General features: G+C 46.8%; 1 protein-coding gene across 1 annotated transcript; it reads left to right on the top strand.

The window, feature by feature from the left end:
• Positions 1 to 723: 723 nt before the first annotated feature.
• On the top strand, positions 724 to 18,024 carry ARHGEF39 (Rho guanine nucleotide exchange factor 39; the record flags this gene model as incomplete). Its single annotated transcript, XM_084277957.1, has 8 exons — positions 724 to 870; positions 1,427 to 1,521; positions 1,927 to 2,047; positions 3,039 to 3,157; positions 4,887 to 4,957; positions 5,725 to 5,853; positions 15,862 to 16,091; positions 17,932 to 18,024. The coding sequence occupies 8 exons, from the start codon at positions 724 to 726 to the stop codon at positions 18,022 to 18,024; spliced, it is 1,005 nt and encodes a 334-aa protein (XP_084134083.1).
• Between the last annotated feature and the right edge of the window lie 292 nt (positions 18,025 to 18,316).

Raw genomic sequence — 18,316 nt, 5'->3', positions numbered from 1 at the left:
GATGAAAACGCAGAGCAATGTTTATCCGGTGCTCTGCTGATGTATGTCTCTTTCCTGGGTAAAGAGTGGTAAAAGAGTTAGTGTTCTTACCTGTAACAAAACCCTGATGCTTTTGTCAGAGAAGGGCAGCAGAGACTCTGGTTAATAAATGGGCAGTGTGATTGACAGCAGTTGCTCAGTCTTTCATCTCAAACCACAAACTGCTGTTAGACTGACAATGCTAACCACTCACTTTTTAGGCACCTCTGTGAGGAAAACAAGCAGGAGCATTTCCTTTCTTGCCTCTCTGTTTTTCCCCTCTGACAAATGTTATGGCTGTTTTCCACTCCCACCTGCATTACATCTTCAACTCACTAACTTCCTTGGGTTTATTGAGAATTTTGCCTGAAGAATGGGGTCATAGCACAGGAAGCAGCGTTTGTGGGTGGGATTGTGCACTTGAGATTTGCTTACAGATGTGATGTACTGCTGTTGCTTTCATGGTCTGGTCTTTCTAACACTGCTTCTCTGGCTGATGCAGGGCTCTTGTGCCCATGGGTAGGCATGCAGAAGGGAACTGTTAATAATGGTTGCAGGCAATTAACTTCCCCTCTTTCATAATAAAGCATAGATTTTGTAGCTCAGAATCCTACCCTGTGGTGTAGGTCACGAGTTTATTGCGTGTCTGTCTCTCTTGCCTCTTCAGGATCCGTTAATTTTCAGAACATCAGCCCTGAGGGTGCCATGAGTGACTTGACCTTGCAGTTTATGGCTGGAGCAAACACTGTGGAAGAGCAGAGGGCTCGCTGGGAGAGGAAGCGCAGCCGGACAGCCAAGGAGCTGCTGGAAACTGAGCACAAATACCTTGAGCAGCTGGATTTGGTGGTCACAGTGAGTATTTTGACTCCTGATATGAGGGTACCTTCAGACAGCATGTACTTCTTTGTGTTGTCATGGGAAAGTGTCAAGAGCAAGACTTTGATACACCCCTGCTCTATGGGACAGCTGCTGGGACTGAAAGGATTTTTTGTTGGTTTTATTTTGCTTCCTTTGTAATATCTGATAGCTCGTGGCTTTGGCTCCTTGGTGTTGGTCTGCACATAGACATACAACCAAAACTCAAAGATTTATAGGGGATTCACCTTGAGATGCCTGAGATGTATGAAATGTAAGGGCACAGAAAAGACAGGTTATGAAGAAAGTGAAAAACAGGCTGTTTCAGTATTCCTAGACACATGTGTCACTGCTGTAGTGCTGTTCCATGTGTTTGCAGTCATGGTCAAAGTTACTTAGAAGGCTTACATCTCATGATAGGTATCTCAGGTAGGCATTCACAATATTTGACATCCTTTTGAGCTAAAGAATGTGCAAGATTCAGCTGCTACTGCATCTATCTTTGAGTGACTTGTCAATTTCACCTGTTTGAAATTATTTCTTTCCTATGTAGTTCTTTGTGACAATTTTAAAGGCCAAAGGGACGCTGAAACCTCCTGTGTTAGAAACCATATTTGGACCCCTGGAATCCATACATTCGGCCAGCCAGTAAGTGAATACACTGGTATGGTTCCTGAAGTTACATGGGGAGGACTCTATATTGATGAGAAAGTAAGATTTCAGGAAATAAAGCTAGCACCTTGTAAAACAGGCATTCACTTCTGGCACTGCTAGTCTTGGTGGCACCTGCAGATGTACCCCTGAAAACTGCTGATCTGTACCCACATAACCAGGTGCCCTGTTGCTCTCTGGGGAGTGGTTTAAGCACAGTAAGCCTGCTTGGTGGTATTTTTAGGGGATGTTTTCTGTTGCTTGCTCTGTGGCCACCAGGCATGTATTTGGTACGGAAACTGGGTGTGACAAAAGAAGGTCAGCACAGGGGTGAGCCAGAGGGCTCTGACAATTGCACCAGTAATGTACCCCTCACAAGCTGTCTTTCCTCCTTGTGCACAGTGTTCTGACGCTTCACCTGGAGAGAGGGAATTTGGGACCAGGACTGGAAAATTTCTGTCAGAATCTGGAGCTTTATGGCCATTATGCAGAGAATTTGGAGCAGGCAAATAAAACGTTGAAGGTAAATGTTTCATCATGCTCTTTCCTCCTTCTCTTTCTACATTCTATGAAACATTTACATATTTCCTTTTTTCCTCTTTTCTGTGGACTGATTGCTTTTCTTCCTTTTTCTGGTCTGCTGCTATTTCCTTAGTCTTTCTTCTGTAACAGAATGGTGAAAAACTTCTCTACTTTAGAGCTTCACATTCTTAAAGTTAGTTTCAGGTATTTGTGTATGTAGGTGTATATACTGAGCACAGTTTTCTTGGAGTTCCGTATTTACTCCTGACAAGCCAGCAGAGTTTGTAGAAGGAACATTAAGGGACAGTGATCTCTGTGGAGAATTAGGTCTCCTAGTCTTTCCCACTAAAACTAACCGTATCCTAACAGTGGTATTTCCTTTGCCTTCTCTTTTTTTTCATTGTGGTAGAAGAAAATTAATTTTCTTTTCCATTTCTCCAAAAACACCCTATCTTCCAAAAATATCAGAAAGATATGTTTTTATTTCAAAGTCCTGACAGCTGATCTGGAATTTAAACCACCTGACTTCCAGTTTTTTGTCTGTACTTGTTTCCAGCTGCAGGATGTACCAGAATGCTTTTCTGTTCTGTTCTCATACATATATTCACACTTCTGATTTTCCAAGAGAAAAAAGCCGTTTTGGGTACTTGCCTTGAGGTGATAGGAGTGCTTTGTCTTGAAATGAGTGACAAAAAGCCACAAGCAAACTCCTTGTCTTCCTATATGGGTCAACCTTCCTCTTTTTTCTTTATCTCCCTTTGTTGAGCATGCTAGCTTTATACCCCTGCGCATCTGTGAGGGTAGGATATCTCTTCCATTACCCACTGGGAAATGGTGGTCAGGGGAAAATGGAATTGCTTGTCCATGGCCACAAAGAAGTTGTTGATGCTTGCATTTAGGACTGGAGTTTTAAGAATTAGAGGCTCTGGGGCAGACTAGAGCACTTACAGCTTTGAGACTAGAAAGAAATATGCCTTTTCTGCTACACACAGGAGCAACTGAGGAAAAACAAGTCATTCCGACGGTTTAAGAAACTCCAGGAGACTAGACCTCAGTTTCAAGGGAGGAAGCTTGAGGATCTGCTTCCTTTGCCTCTGCAGAGGTTACACCAGTAAGTAAGCAATTCCAGCCCTTGGGGGGGAGGGGAAAGGATGGGGGGTGGAGAAGGGGGGAGAAGGAATGTAACTTCTCTTGGTTGCTATGGGAGGTGAAGTTGCTTAATGTGTCTGAAAGCTGGAGCATATAGGCAGCAGTGGAACAGATTGGTAGGTGGGCCTGTAAAGCAGTACCTGGGTGGGAGAGATGGTAGCAGTGTTTAGCCCTGGCTCCTGAGCCCTTCATCTGCGTTTTGGGTAGAATTTCAGCAGATGCTTTCTGTCATCTCTGTGAGCTACTACAGCTGGGACTGAACCAGAGCAAGCTGTCTGAAGTGCTGCAGAAGTGTTACTCATGGCCAGAAGTGATGTTCAAAAATGTGTTCAAAATTGTGTATGTGCTCAAAAAAAGGGTAGAGGAGGTACTTAAGGATCTGGTTTAGCTTAGGATGGGAATGGTTGGACTTAATGATCTTCTAAGGTCTCTTCCAACCTTGTGATTCTGTGATGTCACTCTGCTCTTGTATGGGCTGCTGGCCTGGAGCGTTGTGACTCTCCTTTCTTGCAGATGGTTTCTTTTGGAGACAGACAATGTTAATGAACTCAGGGCAGCTTTTCTCCCCTCTCTGGGTATCAGGGCCATGTGCTTTTCTCAGATTTGCTGCCTGTTGCAGCTGTCTGAGCACAGACAGATCCGGTCTGGATTGCTGCATTTCTTTCCCCCTCGAGGCATCGTCTCCCCTTTGAAGGGGCAGGCTGACTGCATGAGGCCACTGCTGCCTGTGCTTAAGGGCTGCTTTTCCTTGGGAAGGGTTTGTGGGTAAGTCAGAGCACAGGGAGTTTGCTGGGAACCCAGCAGCTGCTGCTATAGATCAGTAGCTGCTCTCCAGCCTATCCACTCAAAGCAAACTTAAGGGATTGAGAGCCTCATTTCTCATGCTACAGTCTAGAGTGAGCATATTACAGTCTTTCAGGTAGCTTTATGTAACCTTTATAATCAGCTTAGGAGATGTAAATCTAAATTTTCTTTTTACTGTAATTCTTTGGATTGTTCCTTTAAATTTTAAATAGCAGTATATTGGTTGCTGCCCAAATGTTTGGAAAAATGGTGGCTTTTTAAAAGGCCAATTTTTTTTCATTAATCATCTTTTGCATGTTCAGGTTTCTTTGACAGTCTGTTACCTATACTGCAGGTCACACGACTTCTGCTATTCCATGAATCTGTTCAAGGTGATATTTCTTCTGTCATTTCAGACTGAAAATAGTTTGACTTTCTGGGAGAAAGCATTTGCAGAGATCTGATCCTTTCTGGTAAAGACTGGAAGGAAGAAAAAGGCTGCTCCTAGTTCTTACAGAAATCCCCTTATCTTCTTGTGTAGGCAGAAAACATATGGTACAAATGCTACCATTCAGACCTTAAAAAATAAAGTTTTGAGAGAGATTTGTCTGTCTTATTGAAGGTGTTTTTATGTGAATACTATGAGAGTCTCATGAACTTAAGTAATGTGTGAGGCTGCTTTTATCAGATCCCCAGGAAACGCCAAAAAGCTTGCAAATCTATAAAATACTTGGATTAATTTAATTGATAAATTTGAAGGTAAAATAAATGTGATTAAAAAATTGTAAGCAAGAGCTGCCTAGTTGGACTTAGAAGTGTGTAACCCGTTGTTTACCTTTTGTCACTAATAGGAGATGCTGCTGATCCTGGTATCATTTTGGGAAATAAACCTGCTCTCTCTATCTTAGGTACAAGCACTTCTTCAGGGACCTGCTGGAGAACACCAGCCCAGACACTGCTGAGTACAAGAAACTTGCAAGTATGATTCCACTTGTAGATGCTGGCTCCTTGATCAGCATCAGCCTGCTTGCTTAATAATATTTGGATTCTCATTTCCTGTCTACTTCCACAGGAAGAAATACCATATTCTCTCTAGGGTTTTAGTGCATTACCATGTCCCTTCTTGATCAAGGTGTCTCCAAGAATACATTGTGAATAAAACATGCAGAGTGACTGACTGAAAGTGGCCCAGGGGTTAGATTGGAGAAATGGCAGCTCTATTTTGTTTTTACAACAAGGGTAGTGAGGCCCTGGCACAGGCTGCTTAAAGAAGCTGTGGCTGCCCCTTCCCTGGCAGTGTTTAAGACAGGTTGGATGGGGCTTTGGGTAACCTGGACTTGTGGAGGGTGTCCTTGTCCATGGCAGGGGGGTTCAGACTAGATGGTCTTTAAAGTTTACTTTGAACCCAAACTATTCTGTGACTCTGTCATGTGCCTCAATTTTCTAAGACAATTCATCACCTTCATAACATATTTATTAGCAGTTAACATAATTGTGGGGCATTTTTGGGGGTTTTGCTTCCATATCTAGGAAATTGTTTGTCTAATGTTTCACTAGCAAATAAATGCTTTCTAGAACCACAGTCATCAAGTCCAATCTCTGACTGAAATTACTGAATAAATCTGTTGTTGATACTTGATTTAAAACATTTGCATCTTAACTTGTTCTTATCTTTTCACAGCAAGATAATAAGGTGTAATATGTACTCATTTGTGATAACCTCAGTATATGCTTCTATAATTTCAGAGGCTGTAAAATCAATTTCTGAGGTATCTCAGCGGGTCCAAGATATCGTTCATAAGAGAGAAAACTCACTGCAGCTACTTCGGGTTCAGAAACTTCTCAAAGGACAGAAGACCCAGGTGATAACTCCAGGTGGGTCATCTTAAAGTTATAATTCCTTAGCAAGGATAACCACTAGTTTAATTGCCTGACATTCACATAGGAGGAGCTGATCACTTGTGGTCATAAAGTTAGTCACAGGAGCCTAAGGAAGACAGGAGTAAAGTCCTGGTTGAGAATGAAAGATGTTAAATATTTTTGGAAGTTTGTAAATAGCAGTGACCAAGTGACCAAGGACTGTGTTAGGTTTTACCTTAAGCTACAACTTCATGGAGTTCTGGCCCTACACATGGGGAACTTTCTTTTGCTAAAGGGTGTTGGTGGCAGAGATAGTCAGTGTCACTGACATGTCAGGTTATTTAATTGGGTGAGTTTCTTTAGGACCTGTTGTGTGACTGAGTGCTCTCCACAGGTTATTAATCTTGAAGATGCTAAGTTACTGGGCAGATGAATTTATAATTCTCTTTCCCATTCTTAGAATGCTTCTAGTGATGCAGGCTGGAAGGGAGCATGAGCATGTCTGGGAGTGCCTGCAGACATCAGGGAGCTTGATGTGCTAAGCCTGAGGTAGCTGCACAGAGGATGGAGCCAAGTGGAGACAAGGCAGCCAGGCTCTGTGATAATATGGGCACTTGAAGGATAAATGGAACTGATGACCTGCATATTTGCTACCCTGAGCCAACAATCTCTCATGCATTTGACAAAATGCTGTCCTTTAGGAAACTTTGCCAATTGTAATCTGATAATGCAAAACCACAGCTCTATCCCAAAAGCCACCTGCCTCCATGGTGTGACCACCCCCCACCAAGCATGGCTCTGAATTTTGTTAGCCTATAGCAGGATCCACGCCAGCTGGGCTGGGGCAGTTCTTGTGTGATGCAGGGCAGTGCCCAGACACTGCCAGGGGATTATGGAACATAGGGAGGCTTGTGGCAATGTGGGAGGCTTGTGGCATGTGGTCTCGGGGAAGGCCCAATGGCAGGCAGAGGGGATGGCTCTAGCTGCATGGGGAAAGATTGCAGAGGCCTCCCTCAGCCCTACCCAAAGGTCTCAGAGGGCTCAGTGCAATGCTGTCAGCTGCTATGGAGGGGATGCCTTTTGTGCTTGGGTGGCTGACCTCCCCCGCAGTACAAGAGCCGTAGTGGCCAGGGCTCTGGTTACACTACAGCCAGCCTAAAAGGACCTGGTGCTGGCTTGTTGCTTGCTTACTGGCTGGCTTGCTTGTGAAAGCATTAGTTCTTGTGGAAAGCTTGATCAAATGTCTCCTTTTCTTAATCAGTGCCTCTTTACCAGCACTGTAACATTCTCCCTTTACAAAGAGTTTTATTAACACTTTGAAACAAAATAGGTAAAGAAAAGAAGAATCAACAAAGGGTGATAGAGGCCAGAAAGGGTCCTCTGGGTGTCTAGGTGGTGACGAGAGTCCCTCCGTTCTGCTCAAGGTGGCTGGTGCAGAGCAGGTTGCTCAGGACCGTGTTGAAGGCAGCAGCATGGGGACCCGGCAGGGATATGGCTCTTGTGGCCATAGAAGGAGCAGGCCTTGGGCTCCCACAGCCCCGATGTTGGTCAGGGGGCTGGGACCATCGTGCCCCGCTGCCGGCAAGGCTCCCAGTGCCTAATGGTTTCTGTTGGTGTGAACCCAAGTAAGCACGAGCCTCACACGGATGATGATGGTTCTGGTGACTCTGTATGGGCGCTGCCTTGGGTCGTGCTGGGTAGCGTCGTTGTCGGGCCCTGGAGCTGCTGGCTGCTCCCTGCCCTCCGGCTCCCTTCTCCCCGCTGCTGCTTCCGCTCTGCTGTCGTTGGGCCTTCTGTGGGGGGATCTGCTCCGCACCCTGTTCCTCTGGCGGCGGCGGGTGGATGAGCCGTCGCCTGCTCTCCCTCTGCGCAGCAGGTGGTCGAAAGGCTGCCTGCAGAGCGGGCACGTAGCGTTCTCCCTGGCCCACTGCCGGATGCAGCCAACGCAGAAGCGGTGGTAGCAGACGGGCACCCAGGCTGCATCGCTCATGGTGCCCAGGCAGATAGGGCACTGGTCATCTGCCTCGGCCTCCGACGGCCCGGCCTGCTGCGCCTGCCTTGGACTGCTGGGCTCTGCAGAGCTGCTCTGCTGCGGAGCCTCTCTGCCGCCCGATGCCATGTCCTGCCAAGAAAGACACGCAGAGTGCCCAAGATTGAGTGGCACCAGGAACACGAGAGCAAAGCAGGAAGAATCAAACGGTGGCAGAGTGGGTGTAAGGGCCTCCCAAAGAGCCTCCTGGAGGCTGTCAAGCAGCGGCAGCAGCAGCTTTGGCACTGTGGGCCAGCCAGCCATCCGTCGATCCAGCCATCCTCAAGGACTGCTCTTGGCAACTGCCTCATCTGTGCCCAGGCATGCTGCCCCCTGGCCCAAGACCGCCCTCCCATCCCTTAGCCCTGTGTTCTCTCCCAGAAAACCACCACCGGCAGCTGAGCTACCACAGGATACCTGCAGGAGGTGCTCAGGGAAGACACAGAAACTGGCTGTCAGGCTTCAGTTGTGCCAGAGGCCCTGGCAGTCTCCTCGTGCCCACAGTCCTGGGACAGCTGCTGTGCAGGAGCACGGCCCTCCACCAGCCAAGACTCTCCTCAAAGGCACCCCACCAAGTGGAAAACCAGAGCACTGCTGGAGCTTGCACGCCACACGGGTGAACTCCCAGGAGCCCTGGACCAAATGCCAGGGGACAGCGCCCGGGTGGCTGCTGCAGAGCACTGGGTCTGGGGCAACTGCGGCTCAGTGACATCACAGGGCTCTCTGGGGCTGACCCCTGAGCTTCTGCCCAGCCAGGCTGGCTGATGCCCCAAAGGGGCACAAGCCCACTTTGTCATCTCTTTGCCATCTTGTCATGGTCTTGTGGGGCCAATCCCACCCCAGGTGACTTGGACCACGCTTGCTCTGACTTGTCTCCTCGATAGGCTGTCAGAGAAAGTCCTGCCCCTTGCAGCAGTCCAGGAAAGCCCCTTCCAGAGACCCCCCTCGCCCCTCCCTTCTTAGCAGACTTCATTTTAGTCATGATTTTGCTCCCTTCTTCCCCTGAATGCAGCACAGAGAGGGGCAGGGTTCCTCATGAGTTTTTTTTTCCTTCGTAGCTGTGGAGGGAGTGGTCATTCCTCACAGCCTTGCCCTGTCTGTCAAGGGGTCCCAGTGTTAGAAATGCTAATGGTCCTAAGAAAGGACTCGACGTAGACGCATTAGTGAAGCAGTAATTTATTATACGCTGTTGCATGAGCAGGTGACCTAACAAAGTACACACAGCTTTGGTCAGTGTTTGTAGCACTTTTATACCATATCCTCATCCAAAAATCATTAGGTACCTCATACACTTGTACATATTCATAACCTGTCCCGCTTTGTATTAAAATGAGTTCCAAGAAATGATTTCCATAAACTCCTCCCAGCTGCACCTGCGCACTGCTGTTTGGTGGTGGTCGTGGGGGGTCGTGGGGATTTAGTCTGATGGCTCCTCTTCGTCACCGCAGGTAACCTTCTCTTTTGCACAGACTCAGTTACCCCTTGACTCTGATCCCAACTACAGGTTTGGTTTCAGCAGGTTTTGTCTATCTTTAAGGACAAGTGGGAGCTTGAACTAGTTACAGTGAAATGCTTTGCCTGAATTTATGACCAGTTACAAGACAGATAAGGAGCTTGTCGGCAACTGCACCTCATCAAAGAAATCATTTTGTTTTCAAAGAGCACATCGTCCTTGAGTGCGTAATTTACTCAAAATACGGTGTTAGACTCAAAATTACGTCTCAGTTGATGTTTCTTCTAATTCAGTGAGGCAGAGTCGTTCAAGTGAGGCATTGTTATGGGAGATCACTGCTATGGCACTTCAAACCATCCTGTTAGCAAGTCTTATCCCTCAGCCCTATAGCCACGCAGTAGGGACAATGTCCTTGCTATGGCTATAGTGGTGTATTGTTCCCCTGCCATTAGACTTACAGGTTGTCACAGCCTACCTCCCGGAGCAACTAGAGATGTGGGTGTTATTGAGACTGAGAGGTCTCTTCAAACTCAGATAGTTTAGAAAGAATCAAGGTTTTCCTTTTCTGTTCTTGCTTTACTTCTAGGCAGAGAACCTCTGCTTCTTGTCGCAGGGTTGCAGATGATGTGGTGATGTGTGAACGACGCCTTAGGATAGGATTTTATGCACTGTTAGGAGTTGTTATTTTGGTTTTCTTTTTGGTTGTGACTGGTTACTATTGTTGTTACAGCTGAGTACACTAATAAAGTTTAGTTTTGTTCAGTTAATCAAGAGTTTCTATATATAAATCTATTAGACAAAAGTGTGGGTGGGGGGGAAGTTGCTAGACCACGTGACTAATAACTATAGCAAGCAAAGAAGGGGTAGAGTTATATGATCCTAAGAGTTACTTGTTTTGTTGGTTTCACAAACCTGATGTTTTATTCTGTCACAGTAACTGCTTGCATGTGATACACCACGTTTTGGATCAATTGGATCAGACACAGTAGAAATACTTAATTTCCCACATATTACTCCCTCTTAGTTATATCACCCTTCTAGGTCAGTGATGAGTTTTCGATCTTCCTTAGTATATTCTGGCTTACCTTTAAAGAGATTCATCCATCTGGGACAAAAGCCCCTTCTGTTCTTACCTCTCTTTTGGCTGCTTGTTTTGCCTCTCTATCTGCCAGCTCATTTCTCCCCTCCCAATTCTGAGCTCGCTTTCTGGTGTGCTTTAATGTGCATGATTGCCACTTTTTCAGGAAGTTGGACTGCTTCCAACAATTTCAGGATCACTTCTGCATGTTTAATAGGTTTTCCCTGAGATGTCAAAAGTCCTCTTTCCTTCCAAATAGCTCCATGCACGTGCACAACTCCAAAGGCATATTTTGAGTCTGTATCAATGTGCACAGTCTGGCCTTTGGCTAATTCCAAGGCAGGAGTGAGAGCAATTATTTCTGACTTTTTGTGCAGAAGTGTCTGTGGGCAAAGGTCCTGACTCTGTTACTTCTTGACTGGTGGTGATGGCACACCCAGCGTACCTCTTACCACTCAGGACATGGCTGCTCCCATCTGTGAACCAGTTCTCTGTGCCTTCCATCGGGCTGTCTTTCAGGTCCGAACGGCTTGAATATCCTGCTCCGATAGCTTCCGAGCAATCGTCATGTACTGGTTCTCCTGTGTTTCCACTGAGAAAAGAGGCTAGGTTGGCAGTGTTAGTGATTTCCACATCGTCTTGCTCTGCCATTATAGCCTGATATTTCAGGAATCGTTGTGGGGACAGCCAGTGTCCACCTTTTCCTTCCAGTCCTACTGACACTGTATGAGATACTAACACAGTTATTTTCTGGCCCCAAGTAAAATTTTGGGCTTCTTGGATGTTCAGCACTACAGCTGCGACCATCCATAAGCACCCAGGCCAACCCTTTGCAGTCGTGTCCAGGTGTTTGGATAAATAGGGGACTGCCTGATGCTATGGGCCTAGGTTTTGTGCTAGTATTCCCAGAGCAATTCCTTGTATTTCATAGGAGAAAAGGAAAAATGGTTTACTCACATCTGGAAGTCCAAAGGCCAGAGCTGACATCAGGGCCCTTTTTAGCTGTTCAAAGGCTTGTACAGCTTCCTTATTTCACTGAAGGAGCTTTTGTTGGGTGGTTAGTAGGGCTGTTTTTGACTCCTTGTGGCAGCACTGTCCAGGTGAGCTGAGTTTTGCACCAGCTTTTGGGGTTTTCCCATGCAAATACTTCTGGCTGGCTTCATGGAGAGGGAGGCAAAAGAAAGCATCCTTCAGGTCTAAAACAGTAAACAAGGTTAGATCAGGTGTTAATACAGTCAGCAAGGTGTATGGGTTTGCTACCACAGGGTAGAGGTCTTCAGTTATTTTATTTATAGCTCGTAAGTCCTGGACCACTTGATATGACCTGTCGGGTTTGTGGACAGGTAGTGTAGGAGTATTAAAATTGGACTCTCATTCTCTTAGCAATCCTAGCTGCAAAAATTTTGATTATTGGCCAAATTCCTTCCCTGTCTTCTCTCTTCAGGGGATACTGTTTAATTCTTACCGGCTGTTGTCCTTCGTTGAGTTTCACCTCCACAGGTGGGGCATTTTTGCTCTCCCAGGTACATCGGTTCCCATACTCCTGGATATACTCGAGCTGTGATTCCTTCGCTAATTTTTCCTTCTGTGGGAATGTTAGTTAACAATAAACTCATTATTTGTATATATTGCTGATCATTTACCTCCAGAGTAATGTTCCCTTTTCCAAATTTAATTACAGCTTCCAATTGTTCTAATAAGTCTCTTCCCAAGATTGCTTTTGGGGCATTGGCCGCATATAGAAATTTGTGAATTCCCACCTGTTTCCCAAGTTTAAATTTCAAGGGTTAACAGAATGATGCCTTTTCATGTTGGCCAGTACCTCCTTTTACCACCACACAACCATTACTTACTGGTACTAATGCCTGATTTAACAGAAAATGTCGCTCCTGTATCTACTAAAAACTCTACTTGTTTCTGTTTTTCCCCCAGCTTTAGTATAACCAGTGGATCTTACAGGTAGATCCCCCAGGTCCCCGTTAGTCTTCAGCATTTGCCACTATAGGTTTCTTCCTTTGTCTACCCACCTTTTCTCTGCGTTTTCCTGGACATTTGTTTTTCCAGTGCCCCTTTTTCTTACACCACACACTTTGGTCTCTATCCAGTCTCTGCGGTCCCCCTTCTCGTAACCTGTATGTTTCCAAAGCTGCAGCAGTAGTGTTGGTTATTCTCCTTTCTGATTTCCTTTTTCTCTTTCCCTGTTCCTGAACACTCTCCATTGGGCTGTTTCCTAGGTGCTTTTCTCACTCCCTCTTCCCTATTTCACTTCTAGCGAGGTTCCATACTTCTGACCTTCTCCCACTGCCGCTTTGAAGACCCTGGCCCTTGCTTAAATTATACCACCCTATTGTGCCAGGATTCTTGTCCTGTCCCTCCTTATACCTCCCAATATACACCTTCCGTGCTTCCAACCCCTCTAATCCCCTTTCTTACCAGTCCTTCAGCTTTTCTAATTTCCTTCTTAAAAACAGCATTAATTGCAAGATAGTATTGTAATTTAAAGTCCCATTCAGTGGCCATTTTTCCCTGCTGTTTAGTTTATAAAGTGGCTACCATTGATGAGAGTCTTTTTGCTCTCTGTCCCTCCTTTACCCACAATATCCTTCCAATCTGCTAAGATGCTTCCTAGGGGACTCTTCTTCAGAATTTCTCTTTGAGTGTTGCCCATGGCTTCTAATCTTTCCAGTAATTATTTAGTTCCCAAGTAGTCATCGACTCCGTTCAACAACCCCCCTCCCACCTATCCTCCGATATCTCCCAAAGGTTGTTATCCCTGACTCCCAACCACAACATAGAGTGATGCACGCAGGACACTGACACTCCTACTTAAAGTGCCGGCTGCTGTGGCAGTTGTGTACTTGATGACAGGTTAAGCACTCAAACTTTACCCAGGCTCTGTGTCTTAGGTTTGGGTAATGCTTGAGACAAGGGATTTCTCCTAAGGGAAGGGGTTGGGGTTTGTTTTCTTGAGGTATGCAAATCACAAGCTAATGCAGAGTAGCTCTGTTGGATGCTGTATAATCCCAACCCTCCCGTTTGAGGTGAGGTCACCCTTCCTCTGACTCTTGGTCACTGGAGGCGGGGGGGTATGAGGTTTTTACTATAATTTGAAACCACCAGTTTAGCTTTTCCACCTCTAATATTCTTTCTAGTTTGCAAATCACAAATCAGTATTCTTCAGTAATACTAATGAGAATTGTGTGGGTTTTTTAATACATTCTCAGTTCAAAACTGATTACACCAAACAAAAACAAACCATAAATTTCTAGTGGGTATTTTTCTCTCTCTCACACAGATATGCTGCAGCTCAGTCACTCACCACTCACACCAGAGTTAACTCATTTCACTCAGACAAACAATTAGTCAAATCCAAATCAATTTCCAAAACACACAGTTCCTTGTAACAATATCCAAAGTCAATGGCAATAAATCAGTGCCACCAGAGCAGCAACTCCCTTTGGGAATCAAACCTGTCTCCTGTGTGACAGGCAGGAGTTCTCCCACACAGTTTCTCTCACACTCACCACACCAAATACAAACCATGCTTTACAGGGAAAGTTTTCACAAACAGTTTAAATGTGCCACACGCTCCGTCCGTCTCCGGCCGGTCTCCTCATGAAGATTCGGAACCGCGGGTTGGGACTCGGCACTCGCCTCGCAGTCAGACTGTGCCTCATTCACACCAACACTCAAATCATTCACACAACACACCGTACCAGGTACAAAACATTTCTTGCATATGCAAAGCAAGACAATGGTTATGGAAATCCCAATTATAACCACAATGACATAAATTTCAATCCCCTTGGGCTGCAGGATGTTAGACATGATAGCTATCCAAGTGGTAATTTGCCAAGGAGGCTCCCTTACCCTTCTCCTGCTTCTTATAGCAGGTCCATCCTGGCTCCCGACATAGAGATGCAGCGGCAACCTCAGATTCACTGGATCTACTACCAAGATTGCTAGCGGCCACTCTATCAGTCAGTGAATCCCAAATTACCCCAGGGCCCACACCACCAAGGGGACTCATGTAATTCCCTAAGGGATTCCTCCAAACATCCTGTTAGCCGGAGTTGCAGACTGCCCTCAGAGATTCCCGCAAGCTCCCTTCCCAGATTCAAATCCACCCAGGGGCGAGCATTACGCACCTTACCATGCATAGGACATCTCCTTACGGCTTATAGATATCCCCTCCCAAGTACAACATACCTTAGTCTGCTGAAAGATGGTCCTTGTCTATCCCCGCGGTGATCTGAATGAGCAGGGGTCCTCCCAGGAAATCTTGGGGGTGCCCAGAGGGGTCCCGTCCTCAGCAGGTCCCACAGCCAGACAGGGAGGGTCCCATCTGGGGTGACAACTGATTTGCGGAAGCTGACTTATTGATACGGGGCTTTCTAACAAATTGCTTGCAAAGGGTTAAAGGGCGCTTGCTAACAACATGCTTGTTAAGGGGGGGGCTTATTAACAGGATGGTTTGTGTCAGAAATGACCTTGCATAAACAATGCCTATTGTGTGCTCCATGAAAATAAAATGTTTTCTTCGAGTTGCAGTTCCCCCACCGGTGTAACGAACTCATCTGTTCATGAATTCCTTGCTTGTCTTGTAATTGATAACAAATTCAGGCAAAGCATTTCACTGTAGCTCGTTCAAGCTCCCCCTTGTCTTTGAAAGTATATAAAACCTGCTGAAACCAAACTTGTAGTTTGCATCAGAGTCAAGGGGTAACTGAGTCTGTGCAAAACAGAAGGTGACTTGTGGTGACGAAGAGGCGCCATCCGAATTCATCCCCTCGACCCCCGATGACCACCACCATGAGGCAGTGCGCAGGCGCAGCTGGGAGGAGTTTCTGGAAATCACTTCTTGGAACTCATTTTAATAGGAAGCGGGACAGGTTATGAATATGTGTATGTGTGTTGCAACACGCCATTAATATGTAACAGTCTACTGCATAGAGTTAAGGTGAATTGCTGTGTTTGGTGTGCATGTCTGTGGTGGAGCAATATCCCATGCACCCAGCGCTGAAAAAACACACCTTCTTTCTAACTCTCTGTGAGTTGTGAAGTCAGCTTCCGCAAATCAGTTTCACTATTAATGAAAAACAACTGGGCCACACAGTTCATGGTAGGTTTTCCAAGGTTTATGTTAAAGGTGTGCATACCATTTTCAAACCATGGGGTTTTTTTCTTCTGGTTTCTTTAAACAGACTTGCAGGGAATAATACCTTCTTAAATTAACAGATCAGGCTGCTCCTCATCTATTTCAAGTTTAGGATGGATTGTTGTTTCTGCATGGGTGCCATCAGTGCTGGTGAGCTGGCCACAGTTGATACTTGGTGCTTCCTCGTGCCTGAATTGATGTAGCACCTGGTAACCTACAGGGGCGACTGGCTGTGTTCCTGTTTGTCTCATTGCATCCTTTTATTGACAACGGTGATCTGACAACTTACTTTCTTTCCCTTTTAGGGCGCTGGTACATCCGAGAAGGCTGGCTTTTGGTGGTGCCTTCAAAGGGAGAAGAACTGAAACGCAGGATGTTCTTCCTTTTTTCTGATATCTTTATTGCAGCAAAGCCCTGCCACCCACTGCACCCGCTGAATTGTAACAAGCTGGCGTGCCAGGCTGTCTACCCCCTTCACCAGTGCGTGGTGGATAAAGTGTTCGGCCACACACAGAGCCAGGGAGGGCTCCTCAGCGTAAGTACTCCTGCTGCTGCCGGGCACAAGCATCACTGGAGTCAGGCTTAGGGAGCAGGCCTCTAGCTGTCTCAGCAGGAGTGAGATGATGAGAGTGGTGACACCAGTAAATGCAGTGAACTAGTCTGAATTAGGGCAATCCCTCAAGAGAGGTACGTCCTTTTCCCTTTGTGGTGTAGTCCCTCCTGAGCACTTTGGGGTACAGGTTGCTGCTGGCTTTGCTTAGCTGAAGTGAGGAGGGCCTGCTAAGGCCATCAGAGCCAGGGGGGCAACAGCCCCACAGTCATGTGACAATATATTGCATAACAGGGACTGTGCTTATAGAAATACCCTGTAAAAGAGAATGTGAGAAGGTGTGGGTATTATCACAACAGGTATTTCTTGTGCACCTAATTCCCTGAGGGCTGCACGGTCTTTGGCTGGGACTTCTGCCTTAGGGGTTTCAAGTTCAGGTCTTCCTCGGCTGCAGCACCCAGGGGCTTTGTTAGCTCATTCTTTGGGAGCCGGGAGAGGGAATTTCGACTCCGTGGGCAAGTTGTGGTCTGTAATGGTGGTAGTGAAAGGACCTCTAGAGGCAGCGGGAGAAAACTGAGTAATGGAGAACTGCGATTGCACACTTCCATGCATGTTTTAAGTCAAAGTGGGCTGCCACCCGTGGCTGGAAGGAATGCACAAGAATGGCCAAGACTGGCACTTGGTCTGTACTGTCCAGCCTCTGGATTTTCCTGGTATCAACATTAAATTTTTTTCTTCTGGGGGATAAAGTGGTGGAAATCAACATGCAGGGCTGAGCTGAGTTGTGCTGATCCCAGAACGGTAGTGGTTAGAAGGGAGCTATGGAAAGCATTTAGTTCAACCCATCCCCTCCCCACCCCCCCCTCCCCCCCCCGCTGCTAAACCACGATCCCCTAGAGCAGGTTGAACAGGCCTCTCTGGGCAGATCTGTCACCCTCACATGAAGAAGTTTTTCCCCATATGCAGCTGGAACTCCCTGTGTTGCAGTTTGTGCCCACTGCCCCTTGTCCTGTCACTGGGCACTAATGAGAAGAGTCTGGCCCCATCCTCCTGACACCCACCCGTTAGATATCTATAAGCATTAATCAGATCCCCCCTCAGTCTTCTCTTCTGCAGGCTGAACAGCCCCAGGTCCTCAGCCTTTCCTCATGAGAGAGATGCCCCAGTCCCCTCATCATGTCTGTAGCCCTCCCCTGGACTCTCTCCAGCAGTTCCCAGTCTGTCTTGAATGGGGGAGCCCAGAGCTGGACACAGCACTCCAGGTGTGGCCTCAGCAGGGCAGAGCTGATGGGGAGGACAAGCTCCCTTTACCTGCTGGCCACGCTCTTCCTTATGCATCCCAGGTAGCATTGTCCTTGGCCAGGAGGACACACTGCTGGCTCATGGAGAGCTCGTTGTCCACCAGGACTCCCAGGTCCTTCTCTGCAGAGCTGCTTCCCAGCAGCGCAACCCCTGACCTGGGGTTATTCATCCCTGGGTGCACTTGCCCTTGTTGAACTTCATTTTGTTCCTCTCTGCCCAGCTCTCCAGCCTGTCCAGGCCTCCCCAAACGGCAGTGCAGCCTGCTTGTGTGTCAGCCACTCCCAGTTTTGTATCTCCAGCAAGCTGAGAGTGATGGCCCACCCTGGCAGTGTTTAAGGACAGGATGGATAGGGCTTTGGGCAACCTGGTCTAGTGGAGGGTGTCCCTGTCCATGGCATGGGGGTGGCACTAGATAAGCTTTGAAGTCCCTTCCAGCCCAAACCATTCTATGATTCCTTTTATCAGAGTTGCTGCCTTGGCAAGGAATGCCACCGAGTGGCACTAGTTTCTGTTTGCCTTTCAGCTTTCCTTTCCACACAAGACGCTGTTGTTGATGTCTGGTGACCAACAAGACATTAATGACTGGTATCGGAGTCTCACAGCTGCAGTCAGGTAGGCCTCTCTTTTCCAGAGGTGGAAAGGAAAACATAAGAATGATCACGTGGACCTGGACATTCACATGGGTTTCATGGTTAGAAGGCTGATAGAAGGACTGGGTCTGGCAGGCAGTGTACAAGGAATGACAGTAAGAACAGATTTCATGTATTAAGAGTAAATTCCCCTTTGTTTCACTCTACAGGCAGCTGAAAGCCTGACCCGCACGAGTAGCAGGCAGTCTGGCAGGACAACCACCCCTCTTGGTAGAAGCTTGCACAACCTTAAGAAAAGGACATAGAGTGTAAGAATTG

This window comes from Gallinula chloropus (genome assembly GCF_964237585.1).
Source record: "Gallinula chloropus genome assembly, chromosome: Z".
Taxonomy (NCBI): domain Eukaryota; kingdom Metazoa; phylum Chordata; class Aves; order Gruiformes; family Rallidae; genus Gallinula; species Gallinula chloropus.
Note: the sequence above shows the minus strand (reverse complement) of the source record. Positions and strands in the feature narration are given on the sequence as shown.